Source organism: Belonocnema kinseyi, chromosome 2 (assembly GCF_010883055.1).
Source record: "Belonocnema kinseyi isolate 2016_QV_RU_SX_M_011 chromosome 2, B_treatae_v1, whole genome shotgun sequence".
Lineage (NCBI taxonomy): Eukaryota > Metazoa > Arthropoda > Insecta > Hymenoptera > Cynipidae > Belonocnema > Belonocnema kinseyi.
This window is the reverse complement of record NC_046658.1, coordinates 98,366,495-98,393,901: the sequence shown is the minus strand read 5'-3', so window position 1 is coordinate 98,393,901 and position 27,407 is coordinate 98,366,495. Positions and strand designations below refer to the sequence as shown.

The window sequence follows — 27,407 nt, the reverse complement described above, 5'->3', positions numbered from 1 at the left end:
TATATCTAGTCGGGAGTGGTGCTGACTGAAAACAGATGATTTGGAGCGATTAGCGCGCCATCTGTTGGTCATTCTAAGGACTTATTGAACTACCCTCGTACTCTATTACAGGTATACTCGAAGATTAATAAGAAGTATTTGATCAAAATGTTAATATTTACCAAGTTATTCGCATTTTTCCTTCATTTTCCCATTTTTTCTATCACCTGCTGTATCTTTAGCAATTTAAAAGAAGGTGTGCTCAAAATTAGTTCACGAATAGAGTAAGTCTCGTACAAAGAATTGGCGTCAGCCACTTTCAGGTAAAACAATAACTTATTCTGCTTTAAAATATAAATTGCTGAACTTCATAACATGCAGAGCAATATATTACAACAATTGAGAACCACTGATAATATAAATAATAAATTAATAATAAATATAAATGTATTTCTTTGCAATAAAACAGTAATTAATTTTGTATTACATTGTACATAATTATACTTGATCACGGTTAATGTTGCGTAGTAACTTCTTGCAAGTAAGTTACTGACAAGTCACGTTATTTATATTGCTTATAGTAACTTCGTTACTATGTTAAAAAGTAACTTGTATCCTAAAGTAGTTACGAAGTCTTCAGTAAGTTGAAACTTCAAATGTAGTTGCCACGAAGTTATTTTGTGTTTTTTGTACATGTCTTATTGGGAAAGATTTATTCAGTTTTGGAATAGAAAAGTAATCTCTGTTGGTTCAGGAATCATTCATTTTATGAAAATTCTTATTTTTTAATTTAAATAAACAATATAGTTGATTTTTTTCTCTCTCTTGGTTTAAAATTTGGCGTTTTCGTTTGAAAATGTGTCTTTTTAGTGACAAAATGTCTTTTTGTGGGTTGAACATTCAACTGTTTTGGTAGACAATTAATCTGATGTGCTTCAAGCTTAAAGTATTTCGATGAAAAATCGCCTTTTTTGGTTGAATTCAACTGTCATTAATTTCAACTATATTGGTAGAAATGTCAACTATTTGGTTGAAAAGCAATTTTTTTGGTTGAAAATCGTATTTTTCATTTGGCAATGCAACTGTTTTATAAAAAAAATCATCTTTTTTGCATGGAAATTCTAGAATTTATTGGATTTGTTTTCTCTACTTATTCCAATTTTGGACTTTTAGTTTCAAAATTGATCTTTTCTGGTTATAAAATGCATTTCTTGGGTTGAAAATTTTATTATTTATTGCAGTATTTAACTTTTTGATTTGAAAATCAATCCGCCAAAAAATAAATTGCAGCCTCTTAGGATAAAATTGCAGTAAACAGTTTTCTGCTCCTATTTCAATTTTCGTCTTTCAATAATGATATTTTGATCAATTAAAAATTGTTTAAAAAGTTATCGTAAGTATTCAATTTGTCCATTAGTAATTATTTGAAGGAAAAGATGACGGAAATTGCTAAAAAGTAACAATAATACGTAAAAATGTATTTTTTTATTTTTTGGTCTTATTTGGGGCGCTGCGGGAAGAGTGACGGTGGCTTGGAAATAAAAGTTATTAATATGGTTTTATTTCGTAGACACTCCTCTGCAACCCGTTCATTAACTGGGATTTTGAATTGCCCGGTGGCACGCATTAATATTCCAATTTCTAAAAAAAAGAAATTACGTATTTTCTTTCTGCAAAAACGGAAACTTGGGGGGGGGGGGTGTATTACGTTCGAATGAAAACATTCAGCGGGCATGCGTCAATATCTTAAAATATTTCAAATAATCTATTTTTCTTGATGTAAGTCGTGGTTGACGTGTCCGCTTTTCAACTTTTTATGACAGTACATAGTAAAAAATGTATCGAGGGGGTATAAAGGAACAATGTGCGACCAATTGTCCTATAAACTCATGACATAAAGCATAATAAAATAAAATAATAAAATAATAATAAAAGCATAATAGTGTCTCCGAATACAGAACTGCATTAAAAATACATCACGAAGAATTTGTAATGCCTACACAATTATGAATAATGTAATATTTAACAATCATGAATAATGGATATTTTAAAGTAAATCGATTTTGCTGTTTAATTTTTATAATGATATTCACCTTTATTACAACTTTCTCAATAATCAAAAGCTGAGAACGTGACTCTGATTATGATTATTTCTAGCAGAATAAGTTATTGTTTTACCTGAAAGTGGTTGACGCCAATGCTTTGCACGTCACTTATTCTTTTCGTGCACTAATTTTGAGCACACCTTCTTTTAAATTACTAGAGATACAGCAGGTGATAGAAAAAATGGGAAAAAGAAGGAAAAATGCGAATAACTTGGTAAATATTAACATTTTGATAAAATACTTCTTATTAATCTTCGAGTATACCTGTGATAGAGTACCTTTTGTCTTCTAATAATTTTCCAAGAAATAAGTTGTCAAGAAAAATGGCTTTTTATTATTATGATATTCCTTTGATCGATGTTTTCTCCAAATGTATCAATTTTATCAACAAATTATATAACAATGAAAATATGCATCTCTGAGAGTGGGACAACTTTTGTTCTAAACCTTTTTTCTGTAAAATCAATTTCAAGAGGGTTTGGAGGGGGGGGGGGGCAGCATGCAAGCCGGTGTGCTGGTGGTGAGCTACTCACCGGGATACCCGAAAGGGCTACTGTCTAGCCAGAACATCGGCAAAAAGTGGTAAGTAGTAGAAAATCAGCTTCTTCTGCGGAGGATTGGTTCGTTGGGAGCCCCCAGCCGACCACTTCCACAGGAATGCCACGGCAGCATATCAATTTTAAAACCTATCATGATGAGTTCTTGATGCGCTGCCAATTTGAATATGATATGAGAGCGATCACAACTTCTTCTGACGGGATGGCTTGATGCCAACACTTTGTGGTGAATATCCCAGAAATAAGTAGAGAAACTCAAGATGACCTGAAACAACGAAAGCGTTAGATAATAGACGTGAACCTCCTTCCTAGAATAACTACCAACCGAACAAGATCTGAGGTTGAGAATGCACTCCGCTAGCATGAAGGATGAATTGGACGCCGGGAATGAATGGAGAGGTGATCAGATGTCACTTTCGACCAAAGGCACGCGAGGACCCATCAGGGGCAAACAGCATCGTCTCTTCGTAGGTCTTCATCCCGAGTTGGTCCATAGACTGACAACACAACATCTTGCTGATCAATTAAGATACATTAGGCGGCACCAGCTTATATCCGAGGTCGAAATAAGTAAAATCGAAAACCAGGTGAAGCAACCACTAGCAGCACCTGTAGCACACCCCTAAGATGCGGTGGAAGAGAAGTTTCATATACCCATGACACGAGAATCTATGGACGAATCGAGGCCGGATCGGGGGTATGTAGCAGGGCGGCTATCGCATGGTCGACAGTCGTTAGGCTAGCAACCACCAGCGCCCGCTCCTACTCCTGCTAAACTCATTGAAGAGCTTGGTAATGAAATCCAGCGTCTCATAGTGTGCGTTACTGATGCTACCCTAGAGTTCGCAGTACAGGATCCATCAATGAAGAACGGTCAGCCGAAATTTAGATTCAACAAAGACCTTCTCCGGTTATTTGGCGGCTTGAACACCGAGATACTGCATCTGTTCTTGCAGCAGAATATGAACTTGATGCAGGTACAGGTTCTTGCATATTGCGTTACGGTCGCGTGTATCAGGGTGTTGAGAATAAAACTCAGAAGCCAGGCTACTAACAAATATGACCCAAGAAAGATGTCAAACCCTCCGTAGAAGTTTTGACTTCAAGGCGAGATCAGTAAAATATGAGCAAAACTGGGATGGTTTTACCAATTTCGAAAGGGCAATCTGTCTTAGATACTGACTCGCCACTTGGAGTAGATCTTTCGTCCACATAACATCAATTCAAGAACATCTGAGGACCTGGACGAAGTGATTGACTATATTAAACAGAGGTTCATTGCCCTGTCAGAGGGACTGTGGTGATTTAACGGAGCGATCATGAGAATGGATAACAATAGGACTTTTTTGGCAGACGAAAAAAAGGTTTCTATCGTGGACTGGCAGATAGAAAATACAAGACTCTACATTATTGTGAACCACCTAAGGCTGATGAAATGACCAGATGTTTCGAGCAATTAGGGTACTCATAGGGCAAATTAACTGGACAGTGCGTGGCCCCGTCTAAATAAAAACTATAGTTACACAGTTTCCTAAGATGAATATTCTATCCATCTCAGCCTCCAATGTAACTCGCATCCTAAAGAGGCTGGAAAGTGGAAAGCGTCGGCTGAGGATGGGGTGCATAGCTTGTAGTACAAATACATGGAGGTTTTGCACCCCACTCTTTCTGGGCCCTTCAAAACATCTTGCAGGGCCCAGATCACTTGCCATCTTTTATGACGGAGGGCCTAACGTATAAAACACCTAAAAACGTAGCTGCTGATAGACCCTCTATAGGTGCCTCACGGCTATTATTTCTGATTTCGTCTATAAATATTGTGAGGAGAAAAACGACCTCCAGGAAGAACAAAAAGGTTGCTGTCGAGGCATCTGTGGTTGCAAGGACCACATCCTTAAGACATATAAAATCTGTTCAATTGTCGTCCACTTTCTAGATCACGCTATGTATTTGTGGTGCATAAGGATTAAAAGTAGTAGTCGTGAGGCGCTGAGAGATACCCGACCTTTGTCCATCAAAAACGAAGAATCTTCCAAGGTGATTCATTCAGCGCACTTTGGTTTTGTTTAGCATTGTACCCACTAAGTTGGACACTCAACAATATGTTCAACGGGTTCAAAATTGAGGTGCCAGTGGGTGAGTGTCAACTCAGTCCACTCCTGCACATGGACGACATAAAATTTAATGCAAGCTCAGAGTCGAAACTGAGCAGCCTAATTAACATCTTACTAAAATTCTCCTATGACATCAGGATGTCTCCGGGTTGGGATAATGCAGAAAGCTGCATATATGAAGAGATATATTCTTCACTGATACTGGACGACCATGTTCTGACTGAGGCGATGACTGAAAAAGTATCGGACGAGTACTTTGCAATATTGCAGGTGAGGGGCCGCTCCACCCTGTAATGAAAACGCGCTTGGAACTGCTTTTTCCAGTCACCTGGTCCCTGACTATCCTCGATAGGCTTAACAGAATCATCCGCGTGAAAATGTATGAGCACCGAAAGCACCATGAAAGTACAGCTGGGGCCGAAATAGTTCTACCACGCAAGATTGGAGGCAGAGAGATCTTGGATTTTTTTCGATTGTGTGTCTCTCAGGTTACGCAATTGCACGAATATTTCCAAACCAGGACTAACATCTCACTCCATGACTACATTTGTAGAGTTGACCTGTATAACCCTTTAAAACTTTCAACTCTTGACTTCTAGATAATCGGGCATCTCAATTCTGAACACAACTAGCTACTCAGTAGCGAGGTAAACAGTTGCAAAATCAAAATCCCCAAACATTAGATCTTTCTCGCGTGGATAGTGTTGCTTCAAACCTTTTATTAAGGCTCTTCCCAAAGACGGAAGGATTTGTCATTTCCATCCAGGAATAGGTAATCAAGATGAGGAATTACCAAAAACACATAATCAGTATGGCTGCAGTTATTGACAGAAGCCACCTTCGTGGAGATCCTAATGAGAATATCTAGCACATCATTGACATCTGCGCGAGGATTTTCGCATAATAATACACGCGCAGACATAATTATGTTGCTGGGATCATTCACGAAAAAATTTCCCAGGACACTGTTTTACTAGCGATATTTGAACCTTACTACAAATATAGCCTAGTCCAAGTACTAGAGAACGATAATCATCTTATTTCTGAATCCGCCTTTGACTGGTCTCTATTAATTTAGTTTGCATTCAAATCTAAAAACGAGAAAAGGGAGAGTCATAAAATATATATCTATATAAAAAAACGGATGAATCGTCTAAAAGAATAGAAAGCATAAGAATATCAGGTATATTAAATATTCAATATATTCTCCATCAATGAAAAATATTTTATTAAGTCACTCGATTTATTGCATCTTGAATATTATTTATATCAGTTATAATTAATGGTATTGAATTAATTATAAATAATTAATTAGCATAGTACAGGAAATAATATATAATTTTTACAGAGAAAAAGCAAATTAAAACAGTTACATCCATTTATTAAATTTCGTAGCATAACATTTCATACATCACGTTATAATTAGATTTATTATCTTATAACAAAAGTTTTTTTATTTCCGATAATAAATTTGCAATGTAAACTGGATATGAATAGTAATAGAGAGTAATTCTTTGTGTTTTAACTTTGCTCGATCGCTTTTTTTCTTAAGAAGCTCCAGTTGTAATTCGCATTCTTGCGTTAAGTGGGTTTTTTGAATTTGTCTCTGGTGATTGGAAGATATGAATTCTCTTATAAATATCTTGCGTGAAGAAGACGCTTGACTAGTATCCTGCCAATTCGGCGAACGTCGAGTCCATTTCGTCGGCCAGGGACTTGTATCTGTCCTTGTTGATTCCAAGCTCATCTGTAAAAGTAACAGACCTTTTTGGGTTAAATAATTATCTTTTATCAAAATTACGTTTAACAGAAAAATTCATTTTAAAGGTCTAAGGAAAATGTTCAGGGCTGGGCATATTTTGTTTTTCAAAACAGAATGTTAATGCTAATACACTTTTTACTGTAATGGCTAAAGGGAAAATAACTTAAAAAGCATTATAGATTTATTATGGTGAAGTGAGAATCTAGAAAATAAGATAGAATTGAAACAAGCTTGGTTGTGAGAGTTGTATGGAATGTTCTATGACTTTGATAGAAATCGTTTTTATCATTTATTATTAATATTAAAGTATAGTCGTGCGGTCTCACAGACCGCACGTCCACGGAAGCCTTATAATTTTATATTTTTATTTCATTTTGTTTCAAGGTATTAAAACCCAAGATGTCACTCCAGAGTATAGAACGCAGCTATTCTAGAACAATTTTACGTCCCGATTATCATTCATGTTAGCAACAAATGACTTAGTATGGGAGTATGGGAGTTATTTATAATAAAAATTGATCAAATTGATTAAGTTCTTACTCATTCCAATGTCCCTTCATATACTTGTATAAATTATATAACAAAAACTTCTGTAGTTCTTCAATTAGATTTACAGCGGTCTGTGGGACCTCAGGCCCTTTCCTGCCCAAAAATGAAATAAAGTCCATACTTAAAGGTTAAAAAATAATGTATAAGAATCGTTCAAAAACAACGTCACGCTATTTTTAACACATTTTCCACCCAGTTCCTTCCACCTCGTTTGAGGTAAATAAATTTTCTTCGATTTCAGTTAATAAACCTCTCAAATAAAACGCAAAACAGACAAACACAATATTTTAAAAGACTTCACAGCTCAAAAGGCTATTAGAACATGAGAAATAAGGTGACTTTCCACGAAAATAGGGGAATAATAGGTGAATATGTTCTTTTAAATAAAATTAATTTATAGGTACCATATTGAATTCGATATGAAATCCTTAGTATTTCAAGTAAAAATCAATTGAATTTTTATCAAAAAAGGTAAATTTTCAACGAGGAAAGATTAGTTTTCTATCCAAATAAATCAAAATTTTTAATGAATGAGTAGAGTTCTCGAGGTAAAAAATGGAATGTTTTAAGAAGCAGTTGATTTTTAAACCCGAAAGGATGAATTTTGAAACATAAAAGTTGCATTTACAACTAACTTGTTAAACTTAAAGGAGATAGCGTTGAATTTGTATACAAACTGTTCCATTTCCAATCTACAATCACGAATTTCCAACTAAATGTTCAAATTATCAACTGAATGTTCGAATTTCGAAACAAAAAAGAATTAACTTTACCCACAAGCAGTTGCATTTTTAATCAAGATTAACTTTCAAACCAAAAAGATGACATTTTCAATTCAAAAACATGAATTTTCAACAAAGCAGTTGAATTTTCCACATACAAGGGGAATTTTTAACCAAATAGTTAAATTTTCAACAACAAAATTAAGTTAAAACCAAACAGTTGCATTTGCAACCAAATTCTTTAACTTAAAGGCAAAAGAGGTGAATTTCGAATCAAACAGTTGAACTTACGAAAAACAAAGACAAATTTTCAACTTGATGTTTAAATTAAAATTTTTTCAATAACTTCATAAACAAACAGTTGCATTTTTAACTAAGTATCTTTAAGCCAAAAAGACTATTTTTTAGAAGACAATTGAATTTTTATTCTACAAATATGAATCAACCGAAAAGTTGGCTCTCTAAACAAAGAAGATTAAGCTTCAACCAAAAAGAATTGAATTTCGTATCCAAAAGGACAATTTTTTATCCATAAAGAAAAATGTTCAACAACACAGCTAAATTTTAAGCAAAAAAAATTAATTTTTAAGAAAATAATTGGATTTTTTACTGAAATAATCAATCTTCAAAAAAAATGTTAACAAAGAAGATATCATCGATTCTCAACGAAAAATGTAATTAGTTAATTTTTTAACAAAAAAAGAATTTTCAATCCAAAAATATTAATTCTTAGAGAAAAATATAACTGTTGATATTTTAACTAAGATAATATTTCAATTTAAAATGTTGAAAAATCTTATTTAACCAAAAAGAGGAATTCTCAATGAAAAATATAAACTTTAATATTTGAAACAAAAGAGATTAAATTTGAAATAAAAGTATTGCAATTTTTAACAAAAATATTACATTTTTACCGAAAGAGATACATTTTTAAACCAAAAAGACGAATTTTCAAAAACTAAATTGAATTTTCAAGTCGAAAAGGTGAATATTTAACAAAAGAGTTGAGCTTTCAAGCCAAAAAGACTCATTTTCTGCATAACAGTTGAATTTTAAAACTCTATATATTAATGGATTTAGAAAAAAAAGAATTTTAAACAATATATTAAAATTTTAAGCCAGAGATCTCGAACTAATAAAATACATTTTTAAAAAAGCAGTTCAACTCTCCATGAAATAGTTGAATTTCCAATCAAGAAGATTAATTTTCTACCCAGAAAAATATAAATTTACAACAGGAAAGATCAATTTTTACTCAAACTGTTGAACTTTAAACTAAAACCGACCAATTTTCAAACAGTAATTAAATGGCTAAATTTTCAATTAATAAAAGTAATTTTCAACTAAAACAAAACGAATTTTCAACAAAATAGTTCAATTTTCAAACAAAGAAGTTCAACTTTTAATCGATTAGCTGAATTTTCAATCAATAAGATTAACTTTCTACCAAAAATATAAATTGAAAACAAAAAAAATACACTTTCAAACAAACTGCAGAATTTTCAAATTAAACGATACATTTTCAAGCAATATTGGAATATTTAAAGTTTCATAAAAAAATGCAATCAAAGCAGGACCTGTTTCCAACAAAATATTTTAAAATCTTTAATAAATGCTATTAATGTTTTTAGAAATTAGTTTAACTTTCAACCAAGTAGCTGAGTTTTCACCCAAAAACAATGAATTGTCAATTAAAATATTTAATAAATGATCAACTTTCAATCAAAAATTGAATAGGTTAATTTTCAGTTTGAAAAATTAATTTTCTACGAAAAAAAAATTTATTTTTCAACAAAATAGTTCAATCTTTCATCAAATAGTATAAATATTAACCAAGGGAGATGAATTTTAAAACAAAAATAAAATAGTACACTTTTCAATTAAAAGGAATTAATTTACAAATAAGATAGTTGCGAACAATAGTTCACGTTTAAGCGAAAAAATGAGAAAAGATGAAGTTCCTTGAAAACCGGGTAAAAGGGAGGAATTCTTTAAAACTCACTAATTTTCATTTTTTCAAGCATTTAAAGAAATTGTAATTAAAATTTATTTTCTCCGTGTGTACAGTTACATTTTGTGTTAACCCCTTACCATGCGTCACAAATCATCATAAACCCTGAGCCACCTCACTCCCCCCTTCCCGTTCAGTGTTACGTAGTTCCTTACACGGACCCTTATTTCTAAATAAAGTCTTAGAACATTTTTCCAAAATTTAAATTGCTTAGCTTTTGCAATATTGAGAATGAAACACTTTGCTATATCCCTAATTCTATTCCTAATATTGAAACTACTGCTATGTTCTGAAGTGTCAAAGAATAAAATTGTTGAATACGAGTAGTGAGTTAAATTTTACCCTTATTTTGATTAAATTATGAAAATTACTTAACAATGACTGAATTTTTCGAAAAAAGGCACACTAGTAAGCAAATAAATTGAACGAATTAGGCTGACAAAATTAATAATACATAATCTTAAATTGACCCGGATCAAGACCCTAATTCGAGATCACACTAGGGAGATGATTAGTCACTGTGAAGTTAGCTGCCGAGCACAGCTTGGCTCTCTCATGCAGTGAACCTTCGGCTTGTAAGAGCCGAGCTGCGCTCAGCAGTTTTTTGTATACCATAACATCAATTTCAAACAAAGTAAATCAAATTAGACAAAAACGTATTTCTTGAAAAATATTGGATGTGTCAGAAAAAGTTTTTTTATTTGTATAAATGTTGAGACAACTTTTTTAGAAAAATAAATGAAGCTTTGAATGGTTTTGAGTTTAGGCGTGTGTTTAATATAATTTAGTAGCCCATAAGCTCAGCAAATGTCGAATCCAAATCGTCAACAATAGCTTTGTGCTTCTCCTTCTCGTGGAATAAGTCGTCTGCAATAAAATTTTTTAGTGTTTTGCATTTAAAGTTGCTTTCTCGAAAATCACGTAGGATTCACTGAAATGATTTTTTGAGCACTAAGAGGGATCTATCATTCCAAAGTATCCTAAAAAATTCCGAATCCACGAATAAGGATCTACTGACCAAAGTTAACGATCATCAGATTTATTTAAAAAATTAGTCTTTCTAAAATAATAATAAAAACTAATGAAATCAAGTTTATAGAATAAATTAGTGCTACGTATTGGACCGGTTGAACGTTTAAACAACACGCACAATTTAAATATTTAACCGTTGACTTTAATTCAACTGTTGACAATATTTAACTGTTAAGAAGTTCATTTTAATAAAAAAAATGAATTAAAAAAAAAGTTATATTTGCAACTTAACAGATAAACCTTCAACCTAAAACATTAATTTTTGACAAAGTAGTTCAACTTTTAACCTAGTAGGGGAATTTTTATCCCAAAAAGATAAATTCTTAATAAAAAATTTAATATTTCTTATTTCAACAAAGAGGTATTTTAATTTCAAATAAAAAATAGTTGCATTCATCAGTCAAATACGAATTTTCAGAAAGTTAGCTGATTTTTCAATCAGAAAAGATTTTTCAGTCCAGAAGGAAAAAAATTTCAACCTAAAAAGATACATTTTCAGACAAATAGTTGAATTTAACTAGGGAAGATAATTTTTCAATCCAATAGTTGAATTTTTAAGAAAAAAGATACCTTTGTTGACCAAAAATGAAATATATATATTTTTATGTAATAATAACTATTTTCAACAAAAACAAGAAGAACTAATTTCCAATAAAATATTTCAAGTTTCTACCAACGTTATTTCTTTTCAACTAAAATTATGAATCTTTAACTAAAAAATTTTATTTTTAACATAGGAATTATTTCGTCAAACTAGCAGTTGAATTTTAAATAAAAAAGACGACTTCTGAATCAAAACAGTATAGTTGATATTTCAACCAGAGAGGATGTTTCAGTCCAGAAAGAATACAATTTAAACCAAATTAATTTTTAACAAAGTATTTCAATTTTAAGCAAATTAGTTGAGTTTACAGTAAAAAAGATTAAATCTCAATAGAAAATGTAATTGTTGATATTTCAACAAATAAATATTACAATTTTAAATAAAATACAGTTAAGTTTATCAATGAAAAACGAATTTTCAACAAAAAATTTGATTTTTCAATAAGAAAAGTTTTTCCAGTCAAGAAAGAAAAATGTTGACTGAATTGTGGAATTTTGAACCATTTACAAACAAATTGTTGAATTTTTAACTAAAAATGATCAATTTCAACCCAGTACAGTGAAACCCTTCAATGGCCCTCCTTTCTATAGCCTTTCGAAGAATTGTCGCTGCTCCGTGTGTAAGTGTAACAGGAGCTGCATGGGGTCTACGGTTGTCACTCTGGTGAGCACTTGGGCGTAAACAAACAAAAGCGCAGGGGGCTATAATGATTTAGTTCCCACCCACTGTCAGCCCCAAAATCAGCGTCACTGTATTTGAATTTTTTAATGAAAAAGCTAAATTTTTATCCGATCATGAAATAGTTAAATTCTCAGTTGAAAAATATTATTTTTAATAAAAAAAAGGAAAAAAATTTCAACAAAACAGTTCAGTTTTTAACTAAAAATATGAACTTTCGACTAAAATGATGAATCTTCAAACAATAAATTCAATTTTTAACAAGGTAGTTAAACATTCAAAATAGTAGTTGAGTTTTTAAACTAATAAAGAGAAATTTTGAACCAAATATGGAATAATTAAATTCTAAAAAAAAATTAATTTCCGAAAAAATGTAATAGTTGATATTTCTACAAAAAATTTAATTTTACCCAGGACATATTTTCCAGTGAAGAAGTAAATAAAATGTCAACTAAATTGATTAATTTTCTACAAAACAGTAAAATTATCAAAAAGAAAATATTAATTTTCAATCAATAATTGAATTTTCTGCCAAAATAGTGGAGTTTTCAAGAAAAAAGATTTTTTTTTAATATTTTGTTAATTTTTTACTAGAAATGTTCAATTTTCTTTAAATAATTGCAATTGTAACCATAAATTAAATTTTGAACCGAAAAAGATAAAAAAATTCAGTCAAGAAAGAAAAAATTTTCATCAAAATTGTTGAATTTTCAACCTAAAGAGATACGTTTCTAACCTAATAGTGGAACTGCTCAACCAAGAAGAATTAACTCAACATACAAATGGACACAAAAATTTAGGCTCTGAACTGAAGTTAGTTTAAATTTGAAAAAATTTGAAAGCGATGTGAAGATTATAATTGAGCGCTTCTACAGATTAAATTGGATGATTATAATTGTTTAAGCGTTTAACCGGTTAAGCGCGTAGCTCTCAAATCAATTATATAAATTAATTTTAAAAATGATAATATCATTTATTTTGAGCACAAACAAATTTTAACTACTAGCAGATAAGCAATAAAAAGCAACATTTTAAAAAACACTAAGATGCAAAAGGAGGTTTACGAAATATAGAAAACTGCTAAAACCCATCATATTATTATCGTGAAATGTAGAATGAGTATCCTAAAAATGATTGGATAAAATAATAAAATATAGACAAAATATATAATTAAAAAAAAAATTCATATTAAAAAATTGTCCATTAATTGAAACTGACCTTCGAGCCTGTCAACTTCTTTCTGTAGTTTCTTGACGGTCTTCTCAGCGAATTCAGCACGAGCTTCAGCTTCCTTTAGTTTGACAGTCAGGGTCTTTAGTTGTCTTTTGAATTCCTCAACTCGTTGGTTGGCCTGAAATGAGTGTAAAATACTTTTATTAAAGTAATTTTTCAATTGAAAGGAAAAATTAATTTTTGTCAAAAATGCAAATTTCGATTAATTATTTATTTGTTTAAAATTTGCAAACACTTAAATTTGAGCTAAAAATAGATTCTGATATCTAGTAACAAAGAAATAAATATTAACAATTTGTTTCTGAAGTTATATTCTGAATATAATTTTCTCAATATTCTTCAAAAAATTCAAAGAAAATTTTAAGATATTACATATGTCGAGAAGAATCTAGAAAATTGTAAATAAAATTCTGTTATTTTACAGCATTTTACAAAACGCTAGGAAAAATTAGAATCAATTTAAAAGATATTTAGGACTTTCAGAATTTCAGAAGAAATTAGAAAATATTTTACAAATATTCGGAAATAATATCAATCTATTCAAAACTTCTTAAATTCTTAAGAATCATTGAAAATGAACCAAATTTTTCCTCAAATTTCGAAAAGTCTTTTAAAATTCAAAAAATGGTCTTGAAATCTTTCAAATTTTTTCCGGAATCTTTTGGAATATTTTGAAATTTTTTAAGCATTCTCCTGAAATTAATTTTTATTAATCAAAAATAATACAATATTTTCGTGGGAATACTAAGACAATTTTTTTTATTCTCGTGAGACCTTCAAAAAGTTCTTGAAGATCTTATAATTCTTTTTTTCAAAATCTTTGATAATCTAAACTTTGTTTTGCATTTTTCGACATATTTTTATGTTTTAAATAATTCTTCAATCTTTTCAAAACTTCTAAATATATATAAAAATTACATGATTTTTTAAATTTTTGTAATCGTACAAAACTCATAAATATCAATTTAAGATCGTCATATACATGTTTTCGAAGTTCTACGAAATAATTTGGTATGTTTTTTAAATCTTTTGATTTTCTTTTAAAATTCATATTTAAAACCAAATTATTTTTTAATTGTAGTACTTTCAAATATATCTTAAACTTACTCAATTTTTTTCAATTTTCGTTATGTTGCAAAATTAAAAACTGTTCCCTTCAAATTATTCTCTTCAAGCATGTGAACGTTTTTAAAAAGCTTCTAAATTTTTATTCAAAAGCTTCAAAAATCTACATTTTGTTAAACAATTTTTGAAACCTTCAAATTTTAAATTATTTTTGCATTTTTTGTCCACTTCAAAATCCTTCTACATATCTTTTAAAAAGTCTTGAGTCGAAATCTTACAATATTCTGCAAAATTTTTAAAAATCTTATTGCAGATTTAAAACAATTAATATTTCGAAAAAGGTTATTTTCAGTTTTGTCAAAGATCTTACGGCAAATTTTTTAACCTCTTGAAACTTAAAATAAAACCTAAAGCAATTTAAATTTCCCCATAAATCTTACTTTGAATTCTTGAGTTCTAGAACTGCTTCTCATCTCTTTAAAATTATAAAAAAGCTACTTTGAATAATAATAATGTTGAAAAAAAGTTCAAAATGAATTTTATCATGATATAGAATTTGTTATTTAGAAATGTTGACTTAGAAAATTGTTGGTCCAAAAAATTCGTTATCTATAATAGACAAAAAACCGAAAATAGTTACCAAAAGTCATATTTACGCAATAACGCAATCAATGAAGTTTTCGACAACAATGTATGCAATATCTTCTGACTACAACTTCTTAGCAAAAGGATGATTTATTGGAATTAAGATATAAGATATACCTAAACAAAAAATAATTTTACCTTCTCTTCGGATACTTCCAGGGATTTCAAACTGTTTCCGACGACTTTAAGTTCCTCCTCGAGCTCCATAATTTTTCTAAAAGCAAACATCATTTATTAGATTTCATTATTATTTAAGCATTGTAATTTTTCTTATTCTTTGAACTTTCAGTACAAATAAGGATTATTTTTTTCAACATTTATATGTATTGAGGTTGAGGCCCTGCGCGCAACGCGCTCCTACGCGCTATTCGTGTTTTTATTTATTTATTAAGTTTAGTTATACAAAGTGCAGTATTAAATCCATTTAAAATATTTTACTACAGTGAACTCTTGTCTATATAAAGGGTCGCGAAACGTAAACGTAATGTAAATGTAACGTAAAGGCAACGTAAATGTAAACAAAATACATGAAAAATTGTCCACCAAAAATGGCCCTTATTGTAATTTGGCGCAAGTAGTAATATGACGCCCAGGGTAATACACACACATGTAGTAATATGATACCCGGGGAGATTCGGCACATATGGTAATATAACACCTAGGGGTAATGTGGCACAAGTAGTAATATGACGCCCGGGTTAATGTGGACCCGGAATTGTATTGGTCGCAGGTCGTTGATTCTCCGCACGGCGAAGACGGCGGAGAGATCTTTCTATGATAGAGAAATAGATTTTTCTATGATAGAGAAATAGATATAAAATACTTACGCTTCTCCGGACTTGACACGATCTTCTGCGACCTCAAGTTCATCTTCAACGAAGGCCAATTTACGTGCAACTTCGTCTGATTTGCCGTCAGCATCCTCAGCGAGAAGACGAGCTTCCTTCAGTTGGTTCGTCAGCTGGTCCATCCTTTCCTCATCCTGCTGAGCACGGTTTTCCAATACTTTGCACATACTGAAATTTCATCAACTTTGTTAATTATAAGGCTCAAAGAATTATGTAGAAATTCAATAATTAGAAGATTTATAAATTTTGGAAAGGTAGTATTTTTACCGGCTGGATTCGTCAGCTGCTTGAGATGCTTCGGCGAGTTTCGAGCTTGCGGTGTTAAGACGTTCTTCAGAGCGTTCCAAGTCCTCTTCAATAAGTTGTACTTTTCTGTTCAGGGCAGCCACCTCAGACTCAGCCTAAAAATCGGGAATTCATATATAATATTAACTACATAAAAAATTTAAAGCTTTAAAAATTTTGAAAATTACGAGAATTACGCCATATTGAATTTTGGGGTTTGATTTGTTTCAACTATGGATATTTCTGAAACCCATGATTGAATTTTGATGAAACTTTAAAGTATTTGAGGGGGAATTATATACATTTAAGAAATACTCATAATTTTGTTTAATTTTACGCAAAAAAGTTATCAAACATTTTTAGTTCATGTTTCTTAAATACTTCCTTTTTAATTTTTTTTATTTGGTATATATAAATGTTTCTTGTGAATTTACATTTCATTTAAAAGGCAAATTCATGGCTTTATTGCCCAAAGGTGTTTAGAATTAAAAAAATTGTTCACTTGTAATGACAATTATTATAAATAAATTCTATTGTCTTTAAATAATATTACCAGTAATGTTAAGTGTTAAAAATGTACTATTCGATAGTATTTATTAAATTTAAAAAAAACGTATACAAACAAATGGTCCCTGTAAGCACTTATAGGCACTGCTATCACTGGCAACATCATTTGTGAGTTAGGAGCTGTGTGTTCGGAGTTCAGTGTTAAGAGTTAGGAATTAGGAGTTAGGAGTTTGGAGTTGGGAATAAAAAGAATAAAAAGGAATAAAAAAAGGGTAATTGATAAAAAATGAATAAATAAAACATACATTTGTGAGGGATTTTTCTTTTTCCTCGAGGTCCTTGTTGGCCTGTTCGAGGTTTCCTTTGTTAGTGACAAGATCAGCCTCAACTTGCGTCAACTTTTTTTGCAAGTCTGCTACTTCTTCGAGAACTTTGTCCGCCCTCATATTCGCCTCTTTTGCCTGCCCCTCGCAGGTATCTGCTTTATCCTGCGCATTGTCTTTCTCAAGCTTCATCGCTTGCATCTTCTTCTTAATCGCGTCCATGGTGGCGGCTGTTTTTTGTCTTCTTCACGTACGAAAATTACCCGTCCGCTGAAATATTTGTTATTTCATTAATCTTTAATACATCCTTAACACCACCCACAGCCCGAGAATGAGTTCTTCGTGTCGAAAAAAAAGAAATTATTTACAGTGAAAAGTTCTTACACGAAAGTCTGAAGTCTCTAAGGCAAAACATCAGACACATACTTTTCGTTTAATAGCAAAACAAATTTCCCTAAATTGGGGCAACTTGTAAAACTACCAAAAATATTTAGTAAATAAATTGAACTATTTCGAAATTTAAAGTTAATGAAACAATAAAAATTCATATAATAAAAATTTTCGATATTTTAAAACCAGATATTTTAGAAATATGTAAAGAGATATTTATAAATTCACGAAATTTGTAGGGACCAAGATTTGTACATTCCAAAAATAAAAAATATTTAAATTTAATATTTTTTATCTGTCTAAATAATATTTTATCTACTATGACTTACTTATTAATTTCTGAAATTTTTAAACTTTAAAACATTCGGGTTTTAAAATTATGGTATTAAGTAATTTTAGGAATGTATAACTCCCGAAAAAAAATTTGCTAGATAGAAAATTGTCGAAATTATAGAATTGTCGAAATATGAAAATGCAAACTTAAAATTACAAATATCGATTAATAAAATTCCAAAACAATTTATAATATAAGCGAATTACCAACATTGAAAATTACCGAAAAATATAATTTCCGACAGAAAATTGCCAAATTATAAAATATTCGATTCTGCAAAACTCCCGAACCTAGAAAATTATCGAATTTAAACAACTAAACCTTGTTTTTCAAGATAACATGTTCCATTAAAAATACAATAATGAAATCTTTCGATAAAAAAAAATTTTATTTGGATGTTCAATCTATTTAAAATAATTATTGCTTTGGTTTGAAATAACAATTATTGAAAAAAATTCTATAGACCAATATAATAAAAAAAAAATTTTAACTACTATGGAAATTAAAAAAAACTTTCCTTGTGCAATTTTTCGTATACTTATTAGTATTTTAAATGTAAGCAATAATTTTGAAGTATACATTAAACATTTTTAAAAAAGGTGGCATTTATATGACAATTGACTTTTAATTTTTTTGGAAATATACGCGATTTGATAATTTCCGAAAATTTTGAAGTTTCTTTAATGAATTTGAAAAATTCGGATTGCACTACAAACAACCGCAAAAAAATAAGTGTCTAATATTTTGCTTTGACAAATAACATATTAAGATATTTTTCACGGAAAACACTTTGTTTATCATTCGCTAATAATTATTTCCGTTCGAAATATAAAGTTGCATGAGTATTATTCACTGTCCGAAAATAAGACAAGGTGAGTGTGTCTTGAATTTAGGAAGGGTGTAAATAAAATGTTATGTATTTTAGTTTACGAGTGACATTCATTTAGTGGAATGCGCACCGCAAAATTTGGGACTCTTTCAAAAGTTACTTAACTTTAAATTTTTATGAGATACTGTATATTAATACGGCAGGAATATGGAAAAAGACGCTGGCGCTAATAGTGCTTTTTTGCATGCAGAAATTTGAAAAATTGGTTTTAAACAATATAATTCTACAAATGTTATATTTTTTGTTAGAAAAAACAAATTCCACCACACAATATTACGATTCTACTTTTGTTAAATCTATTTGCTAGTCTATGGAATGAAAGACATACAAGACGTATTAATTTTCTTTTTGCTATATCAAGGAAAACACATGAAAACACTCTAGTTATAATTTACGTATTTTTAAAAGAATGGCCGCAATTTTGTTAATTTAAATATTTCTTTGTTTTGAAAATCATGAAAATATTTTCACAAAAAAAGGAGAAACTGAATTATTCTCTGATCAAATTTATTTCCAACCAGGCTGGTTCTACACTATTATGGATCATTTATATAATTTCTTATTGAATTTCAATACCCTGTAAACTTTGCCTAGCCATACAAACTTTCAGCCTGCAAAAACCTTTTTTTCGATCGGACAATATCTTCTGTTCGTTTTTTGGATTTGAAAATTTGAAAATTCAGTTATCAATAATGAACACTGCTATAAAATTATAAATTCAAAACGGAATTTTCTTCTCAATTAAACTTTTTTTTTTATTGTGCAAAAAATGCTCTTTTAAGATAAAGTAGAATACAGACATTTTAGAAAAGGCAAAATCTCTCCCCCCTGAAAATTTTTAGCTTGAGCCAATGAAAAATTTTAATATACTTCTTTTTCCAAAAAAATCTTTTTTGAGATTTAGGAATTTTGGGATATTGGGATTTTGTTCAAAATTTTGGAATTTTTAAACACTGCAAAATTTGTATTTACATATATGCGAAATAATAACACGTTTCTTTGTTTCAAGCTAAGAGAATTTTAGGTTTGATATATGTTCAACTGAAGAAAAAAAAGTGTGCAAAAATTTTAATTTTCAAATCCAAAAAGCAAACAGAAGAAATTGTCCGATCGATAAAAAAAATGTTTTTTTTATGTAAAAAGTTGGTATGAGTGGACAACTTTCGTGGGGTATTAAAATTAAATTTTAAAAGAAAAAAAAAATTCAGCCTGTTCTATCCTTCAAGTCACAGAATCTCTCATCGCATGCTTTTCCAGTTTGAGGAAAAAAATTTTTATTACAAAAAAACACACATTTGAGGATTTGTTTTAAAAATATAAACAGTGATTTTCTAATAAAAAGCCCTACTCTTTATCTTTTCCTATTTTTTTATAGGGAAAATTTGTTCTTCCCTAAAATAAAGTTTTGGCTTTTTTTCGAAAACGAAAAAAGGTTTGAAAAATATTAATATAAAACGTTATACATCTAGAAAAATTCTAAAAAAAAATAAATGGTTGTTGTTCAAGTTTACTTTTTATATTTTCCAACAAATCGTCACCATTTTGTTGAATTTAATTTTTTGTTAATTTTGAGGTGGACTTCAAAAGAGGACGGTAAAGCTTATCAGAATTTGCAAGAAAAATCTAATTTGAAAAAACAAAATATGTTGGAGTTTAAAGACAAAACTAGTGTTTTTAGAATAATAATCGTCAAAAATCAAATATACTCATAATTTCGTAAAATTTTTGTTTTCTCAAACCGGAAAAATATGCCTAATTTAAAATGCATTCAAACCAAATTCATTTTAAAAATACCGTATTTTTAAAACAACTTCCACCTGTTTTTTTAATTTTATAGCACTTAGTCCTAAACATTGTTGAGGTTACAAAGAATACATTTACCGAGTCTTGAATTTAAATGTAGACTATAAACTTCATATTTCAAGGAAAGTGACTTATTGAAATTTAGTTAATTAATTAATTCCAGAATTAAATGAGCTCAGAAAAAAGTCACACAATTTCCTCCACATAAATTAGAGCTTCAAGTTATTTTTGAATAGAGAGGCTTTCATGGAAATAGATAGCGCAGATATTTTAATTTTCTAAAATGGGAATGGCCCTGAGTAGCAGGTGTTACATCTTTCAATATAGAACAATTTAAATATTCATGCTCTCTAGTTTTAATAAATTATTATGATTATATCAATCTCTTAAATTATATTTAAAAATCAAATTTAAAAAATGCATCTTGCTGCCACAACAAAAACCACCTTTTCTACTTAGCCACTCCAGGAATGTCTGACCAATCGTTCCCGTTCTCCTGAGCGAGTCTTGTCAAGAATATCTTTTCTACTGAAAATTAAACCTCTCGAATTTAAAACGCTTTCAGATATGAAATATCTTTTCAATAGATAAACTCTTTTATATTTAGATTTTGGAAGCATGTTCTTTCATATTTTAATTGATACTAATGATGATAAAAATTATAATTCATGGCTAAATACTAAGTTTTGTTAATATATTGTCAGAACATTAGGCTATCTTACTTTTATGTCTCATTCTAGTCAGTAATGCAATAGAAAAAAATGTTTAAGAGTAGTGTGAATTTCCATTTCTGAAAAAATGGTATTTTCAAAGAAAATTAATTATTTTTCGAAATAAAAACCAATGGTAAACATATTTTTTTATTGTGGGTAAATTGGCCAAAAAGCTTCCATTCATTGAAAAAAATTAAAATAAAATAAAACACTGTAGAAAAATTCTATAAAACATCTCTGAAAATAAAAAAGAAACCTTTTTTAAAAACAAAAAACTTAATTCTCAACCTCTTTCCAATTTTTAGTGCATTTTCCTGACTTTCAAGTAGATTAATCACTTAAAATCATTTATCTGAAAGGCAGTTTACTAAAACACCCTTATGGATCAAAAACGTATGAAAAGATCTCAAAAGATATATCAAAATACCTTTATTACATTGAAGGTAATAAAATAAAATAATAATTTCCATTTCTGGTATGTCTTATTCTAAGAAAAAAACGAAAATAATTTCTAGACCAATTTATGAGAAAAATCGATTTTTTCTTTCTTTCTCCCATTTATTCTTTGATTATAGCCCTATTAAAGATTATTTAACATCCAGTTTTACTTTTTTTGTTTTCCGTATACGCTGAAACTATTTTAAAAAATCTAATATTCAAGGTTGCCGTCGTAGCTATCGTATCTAAAATAGAAGTTTTTTATGATTTATAAATTTCTTTATAAAATTACTGGATTTTAAAAAGTCATGGTTTATTTGTTCAAGAAAAACATTCCCTTCAATTTAGCTGTTTCCGATTCAGAAAACAAGTGAATAATCTTCGTGTAACATTATTTGCATAAATTTTGTTTTTTTTTAAGTAACTGTTTTAACGATTGCAGCCATAGAAAAATTTACTTTAAAAATTGGAAACAATACGTACTTCTTTTCTTCGCAAAAATGTTTTAAAATGCTTAAAATCCCATTTTCTAAAAAAAGAAAATTAAAAAACGATGTTTTGAATAGATTTAGCACTATTTATTCGTTTTAATTAAAAAAATAATCTTAGCATACCCAGAAAAAAAATGTTAAAGTATCTTTTATCAGACTCAAATCCAGGTATGATTCGGTTAAAATGAAAAAATTAATTTTTCTCAAAAAGAAGCACAAACAAATTTTTTTTCTGATTTTGAAATAATCCTAAGCCATACTACAAACAAAAACAAAAATAAGGAGTACCGGCGCCTTTAGGTATTTTTTATTTTTTTATTTATAGAGGTGGTTCTTTGACTTTTCGACAATGTTTCCCCTGCCTCCTAAAAAAATTAAAAAACGTAGGCTGGCTTTTGCATAAAATTGAAGGTTTTTGGTGGATATTTCCTCAAATAAAGAAATTGTTTTTGTTTGAGTGACCCAAAAAATACCAAAACTAAACTTTTCCGCTTGAATCATAATTTTGTATCTCTAATAGATCGTCAGTTAAACAGATGGTTGGAATTTTTTTCACCACCCGACCTCAGGAACTTGCTGAGGAACTTTAAGCACGCAAGTATCGTACGACTCATCAGAGAAAAGAATCCCATTGACTTTGGCACGCTTCATTCATCGTCGTTTGATTTTCCAAGATAGAGAGACCAAAAGTCTATTGAAACAGGTGACGTACAACAGACTTTTTTTTATTCTTTTTCTTAGTATGGAAGAAGCATCTTGTGATTTTCGGTCAACCAAAGGTCTTCAGCAGGGACTTATTCCTCGTCTTTTGATTCTCCAAGTTAGCGAGAACGGAAGTCTACTGAACCAGATAGCACACAATAGACCTCTTTCTTGTTTTTTTTTCTTAGAGGCAGAAGAAGCATCTCGTCATATTCGGTCAGCCGAAAGCCTTCCACAGAACTCCATTTTCGTCGTTTGATTTTCCGAGTTAGAACAACCGGAAGTCTATTTGACCAGGTGGCGCACAATAGACCTCTTTTTATTTATTTTTTATTTTTTTAGTGATGGAAGAAGCATCTCGTCATATTCGGCCAGTCGAGGGTTTTCAGCAATCAGCATTTCGAAGTAGCACCCGTAGAGAGCTGATATCTACGGAAATAGCATCTACTGCCAGATTCTATTAATAAGGAACCGAACGGTGGCTGACGATGTCGGGAAGAACGGGTCGAGCTGGAGCGTGAGTCTCTCAAAACTCCCTTGAGAACGAGCTTTACTTGGCCGCCAACGCCGACCGACATCCGATCTAACTGGCCGGACTGGACTTATTAATAGACTCTACGAAACTTTGCAAAACGAGCGCCGCCCCAATAAACACACTTTTTCTTATAAATCTCGCGTAGGATTCTTTACTTTCTGGAAAAAGAATCAAGAAACGTAAACTGGGCCTAAGCGGCACATATGTGGGGGAAAGCGGCACACGCTCTATTCTCGATTTAAAACGCGATATTGCTTCTTCTGAGTTTTGCAATTGCAGTTTTAGAATTGTTATTTACAAGCCTCTGTATTTTTTACCTTGAAGAAGTAAATAGCGCTTTCAGAAGCACAAAATCAAGAGTGTGCCGCTTTCCCCCGCATGCGTCGCTTAATTCAAATTTATGGAATTTCAATTCTACACAATCGAATCTATGAAATCTAATGCTTTTCTAATATTTTTCTATTTGGAATTCATACACTTATGAATTACTCTTTAGGTTTAAAATATTGTTTTATGTTTATAAGATTCTTTCCAAAGTTTATATGTGTCGTATTTCGGGAAAGGTGTGTGAAATTGAGGTCACGTCGTTTTCCTGTTCCAGATTTTAAATAGAAAATAAGGTTTCACAAATAAACCAATGAGGATTTTTAAGTTTCTCAATCAAGTTTGAGAGTTTTAAGTTTGGATTCAAGACAACTTTTTCCAGTTATTTTCAAAAGCAGTTTCATCAATAATCTTTAAATTATCATTATTATTGTCAAATTTATTTTTAAAGTAAACAATTTTCTTAAATAGTTTCAGTAAGGGAAATTAGGCTGTTTAGATTCTTCCATTTCTTTTTAAATTTAGAGAAAGCCTAATTGATATCACCTATTCTCATTGTTCACTCTTTCACAAATTACAATAATTTGAAAAAATTCTTGTGAGGGAGAAATTCGATTAGAAGTTGTGCTATAATATTTTCTTTAAGGTCCGATTCAAAAAACTGAATTTCTTGTATGTCACCCTTGACACGAAAATGCCAATGGCTGACGTTCGACAAAGTCTGTCAGCAGGTTCTCTTCATCAGGTCTGCAAGTGGTGAGGCCCTAACCTTTTTGGCTGACTCCCAAAGTGTCGGAGAATTCGTGAAATTTCGTCCCTAATCTTCCTCGACCTCTCTCCTTTCTTCAATTCCTTTCCATCAAAATTGTTAATGTTACGTATTCATTTAACTCTCATGCAAACACTTTTTATTTTTATAAATATTAATTTATTATTTCGTCCACTTTCAGTACGAAGTATGTCAGATTTTAATGCAAAATGTATTATTTTTAAGCTATATTAAAATGATCGATAAAATACTGTTGGTATTCTTTACTATACCAATTTTTGACCCAACTATCGGGAAATAATATTGGCATTAACTATAAATAGAATTTTCATGCAATAATATTTCATTACACCTGCATAATGTCAGCACTTTCCAACGCCTATGAAGAGGGGCTAAAATTATACTTTTTAGGCCCTAGAGAGAGAAAACTAATGTTTAGTCCCTACGAAGTCAAAAGTGTCGTCAGACGTGGATAATGATCATTATTAAGCGATCAGATGATCGTGCTAAACAAATTGAATCGATTCGAAACGAGAAGTTACCATAAATGACCAAACATTTGAAGAAATTTATGGAATTTATCAAATTTCAGCTAATTTATAGATTTACCATAAATATTTCAAAATTTCCTTCAAATAAACTTGTAATAAAAATAAAGTTTTTGAAATTTCATCTTTTTTTTACTTTCTTTCTTTCATTCTTCTTTCTTTAAGATGAATATTTTTGTTTCATATAAAATAAGTAATACTATAATTTTAATTCACATCAATTCACATAAAATTAATTTTCAAGTAAATAGTTGAATTTTCAACTTAAAAGACTAATTTTCAACAAAATAGTTACATTTAAAAAAAAAGACATTGATTTATAACTAAAATGCTGCGTCTTCAACAAAAAAAATGAATTTTTAACAAAATAATCAAATTTTAAACCCAAAAGATGATTTTTGTAACAAAAAACAAAATTTCTACATAACATCAATAATAAATCTTTAACCAAAAAACTGAATTTTTAATCGAATAGTGGAATTTTAAACCTAGAAGATAAATATTGTACAAAATGAAAACCAATTTTGAACAAACTAGGTGCATTTTCAACCAAAGAAATGAAATGTTAACTAAAATGATGAATCTTTCACAAAAAATTAATTTTTAACCACATAGTGGAATTTTCAAACCAAAAGATGAATTTTTTGCCAAAAAATACAAATTTTCGACTCATAACGGTAAATTTTCTGCCACAAATATAATAGCTTAATTAACAGCAAGATATCTAATTTTTTAAACAAGAAACTGAATTTGCAAACAAAATATAGTTTCAGTTTTTAACCCAAAAGATGTATTTTCTACCAAAGAATACAAATATTTAAAAAAAATTTAAATTTAAGTAAAAAAATTAGATTTTAAATTAAATAATTTAAGTTTCGAACACAAAAGATGAATTTTCAAAAGCAAATTTTCAAAAAACCAGTTACATTTTAAACAAAATAAATTAAGTTTTAACCAAAATGATGAATCTGAAATTCGAAAAATGAATTGTTAACCAACTAGTTGAATTTTCGACCCAATGGATCAATTTTCTAAAAAAATATACATATATTTTCAACTGAAAAAGATCAATTTTCTACCAAAAATAGAATAGTTCTATTTTCATTTAAAAAAATGAATTTTCAACCCAAAAGATGAATGATCTACAAAAAAAGGCAATTTTCGACTTAAAAATATCAGTTTTCTACCGAAAATATAATAGTTAAATTTTCCAGTTGGAAAAATACATCTTCAACCAAAAGAAATTAATATATTATCAAATAGTTGAATTTTCGAAACCCAAAAGATGAATTTTCTACCGGAAATTAAATAGTTAAGTTCAGTCAGAAACAGAAATTTTCAAAAAATAGTTAATTTTTCTAGCAAAAAATTAAGTATTTATTAAATTAAATGTTACACCAATTACTAAACAATATAAAGAAGAAAACACGAATTAAAGATTAAGTTTTGTTTCTAGTTTTCCCAGAATCTCTTTTTTACAACAATTAAGCAAAATTGTATATTTTTCAACATAGTGAAACTAATTTTGACGATTGCTTAATCTAACTTTTCCCCTTTTTTATTCGGCATTAAAAAGACTGGAATTTTTGCACAAGAGAGGCATTAAATTCTGACATACGACTCTCGAAAACATACCATTTTGAACGTGTTATTTATTTTTGTTATCCGTGTTAATGCTACTTACGACATCGCGCAACGTCTACAAGCCCAAAAGAGTAAGCGTGAAGCGTTGAGTGTTATTTCGCAGTGATAAAGAGGTAGCTTAAAAGAATCCTGCATCGCCACAGACAGCTTGGTAGAAAAGAAAGAGATTCTTCTGCAAAAAATCTCGAGTATCACAGGATGAGTCTTGTCAAAAAATCCTTGAAAGGGGAGTTCCTCAACAATTTTCACACACCCGGTGCCAAAAGCTCACTTTTATAATTTTTTTTTTCTTTTTTTCACGTTACTCACTCAAATTATCAGAAGTTTAATAACTGAACTTTGGAGAACGATTTGAAAAACTGGTTCGAAGATGTTACGAACTTATTGTAAATAAAAAGTATGAAATTCGAGTATCCGGAACACGAGGACGAAAAAATCGCGTTGTCCAGACACTTACCTAACCCGAGCGACCAGAGAGACGCGCGTCGAGTGCCGTCCCGACGCTCCTCGACGTCGGACGTCTTGGAAGACGCGGGTGGGGAACCCAAAAATGGCGAGCCATCAGCAATCGCGCACTTCGGCCTCTCGGCAAACGGGGTTCAAGTTTATTTCTACTTGTTTAGAGAAACTCGCGACTGGTTGCTCGCGCCACTGCAGAGCTTGCTGAGTAACTTGCGAAGCTTTTACTTTTGTTTTCCTATTTTTTTTAGATCCCAAAAAAACGCGAGGCATTCGTGACGTTTGAGGAACCACGGGCGCCGGAAGTAGTGGGCCGACCATCTCCAGAGTGGATAATACACCCTCTGAA

At 30.4% G+C, this 27,407-nt stretch overlaps 1 protein-coding gene across 2 annotated transcripts; it reads right to left on the bottom strand.

Moving 5' to 3' along the window:
• Positions 1-6,115: 6,115 nt before the first annotated feature.
• LOC117167000 (tropomyosin-1) lies at positions 6,116-27,192 on the bottom strand. Of its 2 annotated transcripts, none has more exons than XM_033351530.1 (7): positions 27,057-27,192; positions 17,002-17,289; positions 16,172-16,305; positions 15,884-16,072; positions 15,195-15,270; positions 13,332-13,464; positions 6,116-6,502 (listed from the first exon to the last, which is right to left on the bottom strand). In XM_033351530.1, exons 2-7 carry the CDS (start codon positions 17,239-17,241, stop codon positions 6,420-6,422), a joined length of 855 nt encoding a protein of 284 aa, XP_033207421.1. In that variant the 5' UTR covers positions 17,242-17,289; positions 27,057-27,192; the 3' UTR covers positions 6,116-6,419. The 2 variants fall into 2 exon arrangements, with proteins under 2 accessions (XP_033207421.1, XP_033207422.1); XM_033351531.1 differs by lacking the exon at positions 27,057-27,192 and adding an exon at positions 26,909-27,050.
• Between the last annotated feature and the right edge of the window lie 215 nt (positions 27,193-27,407).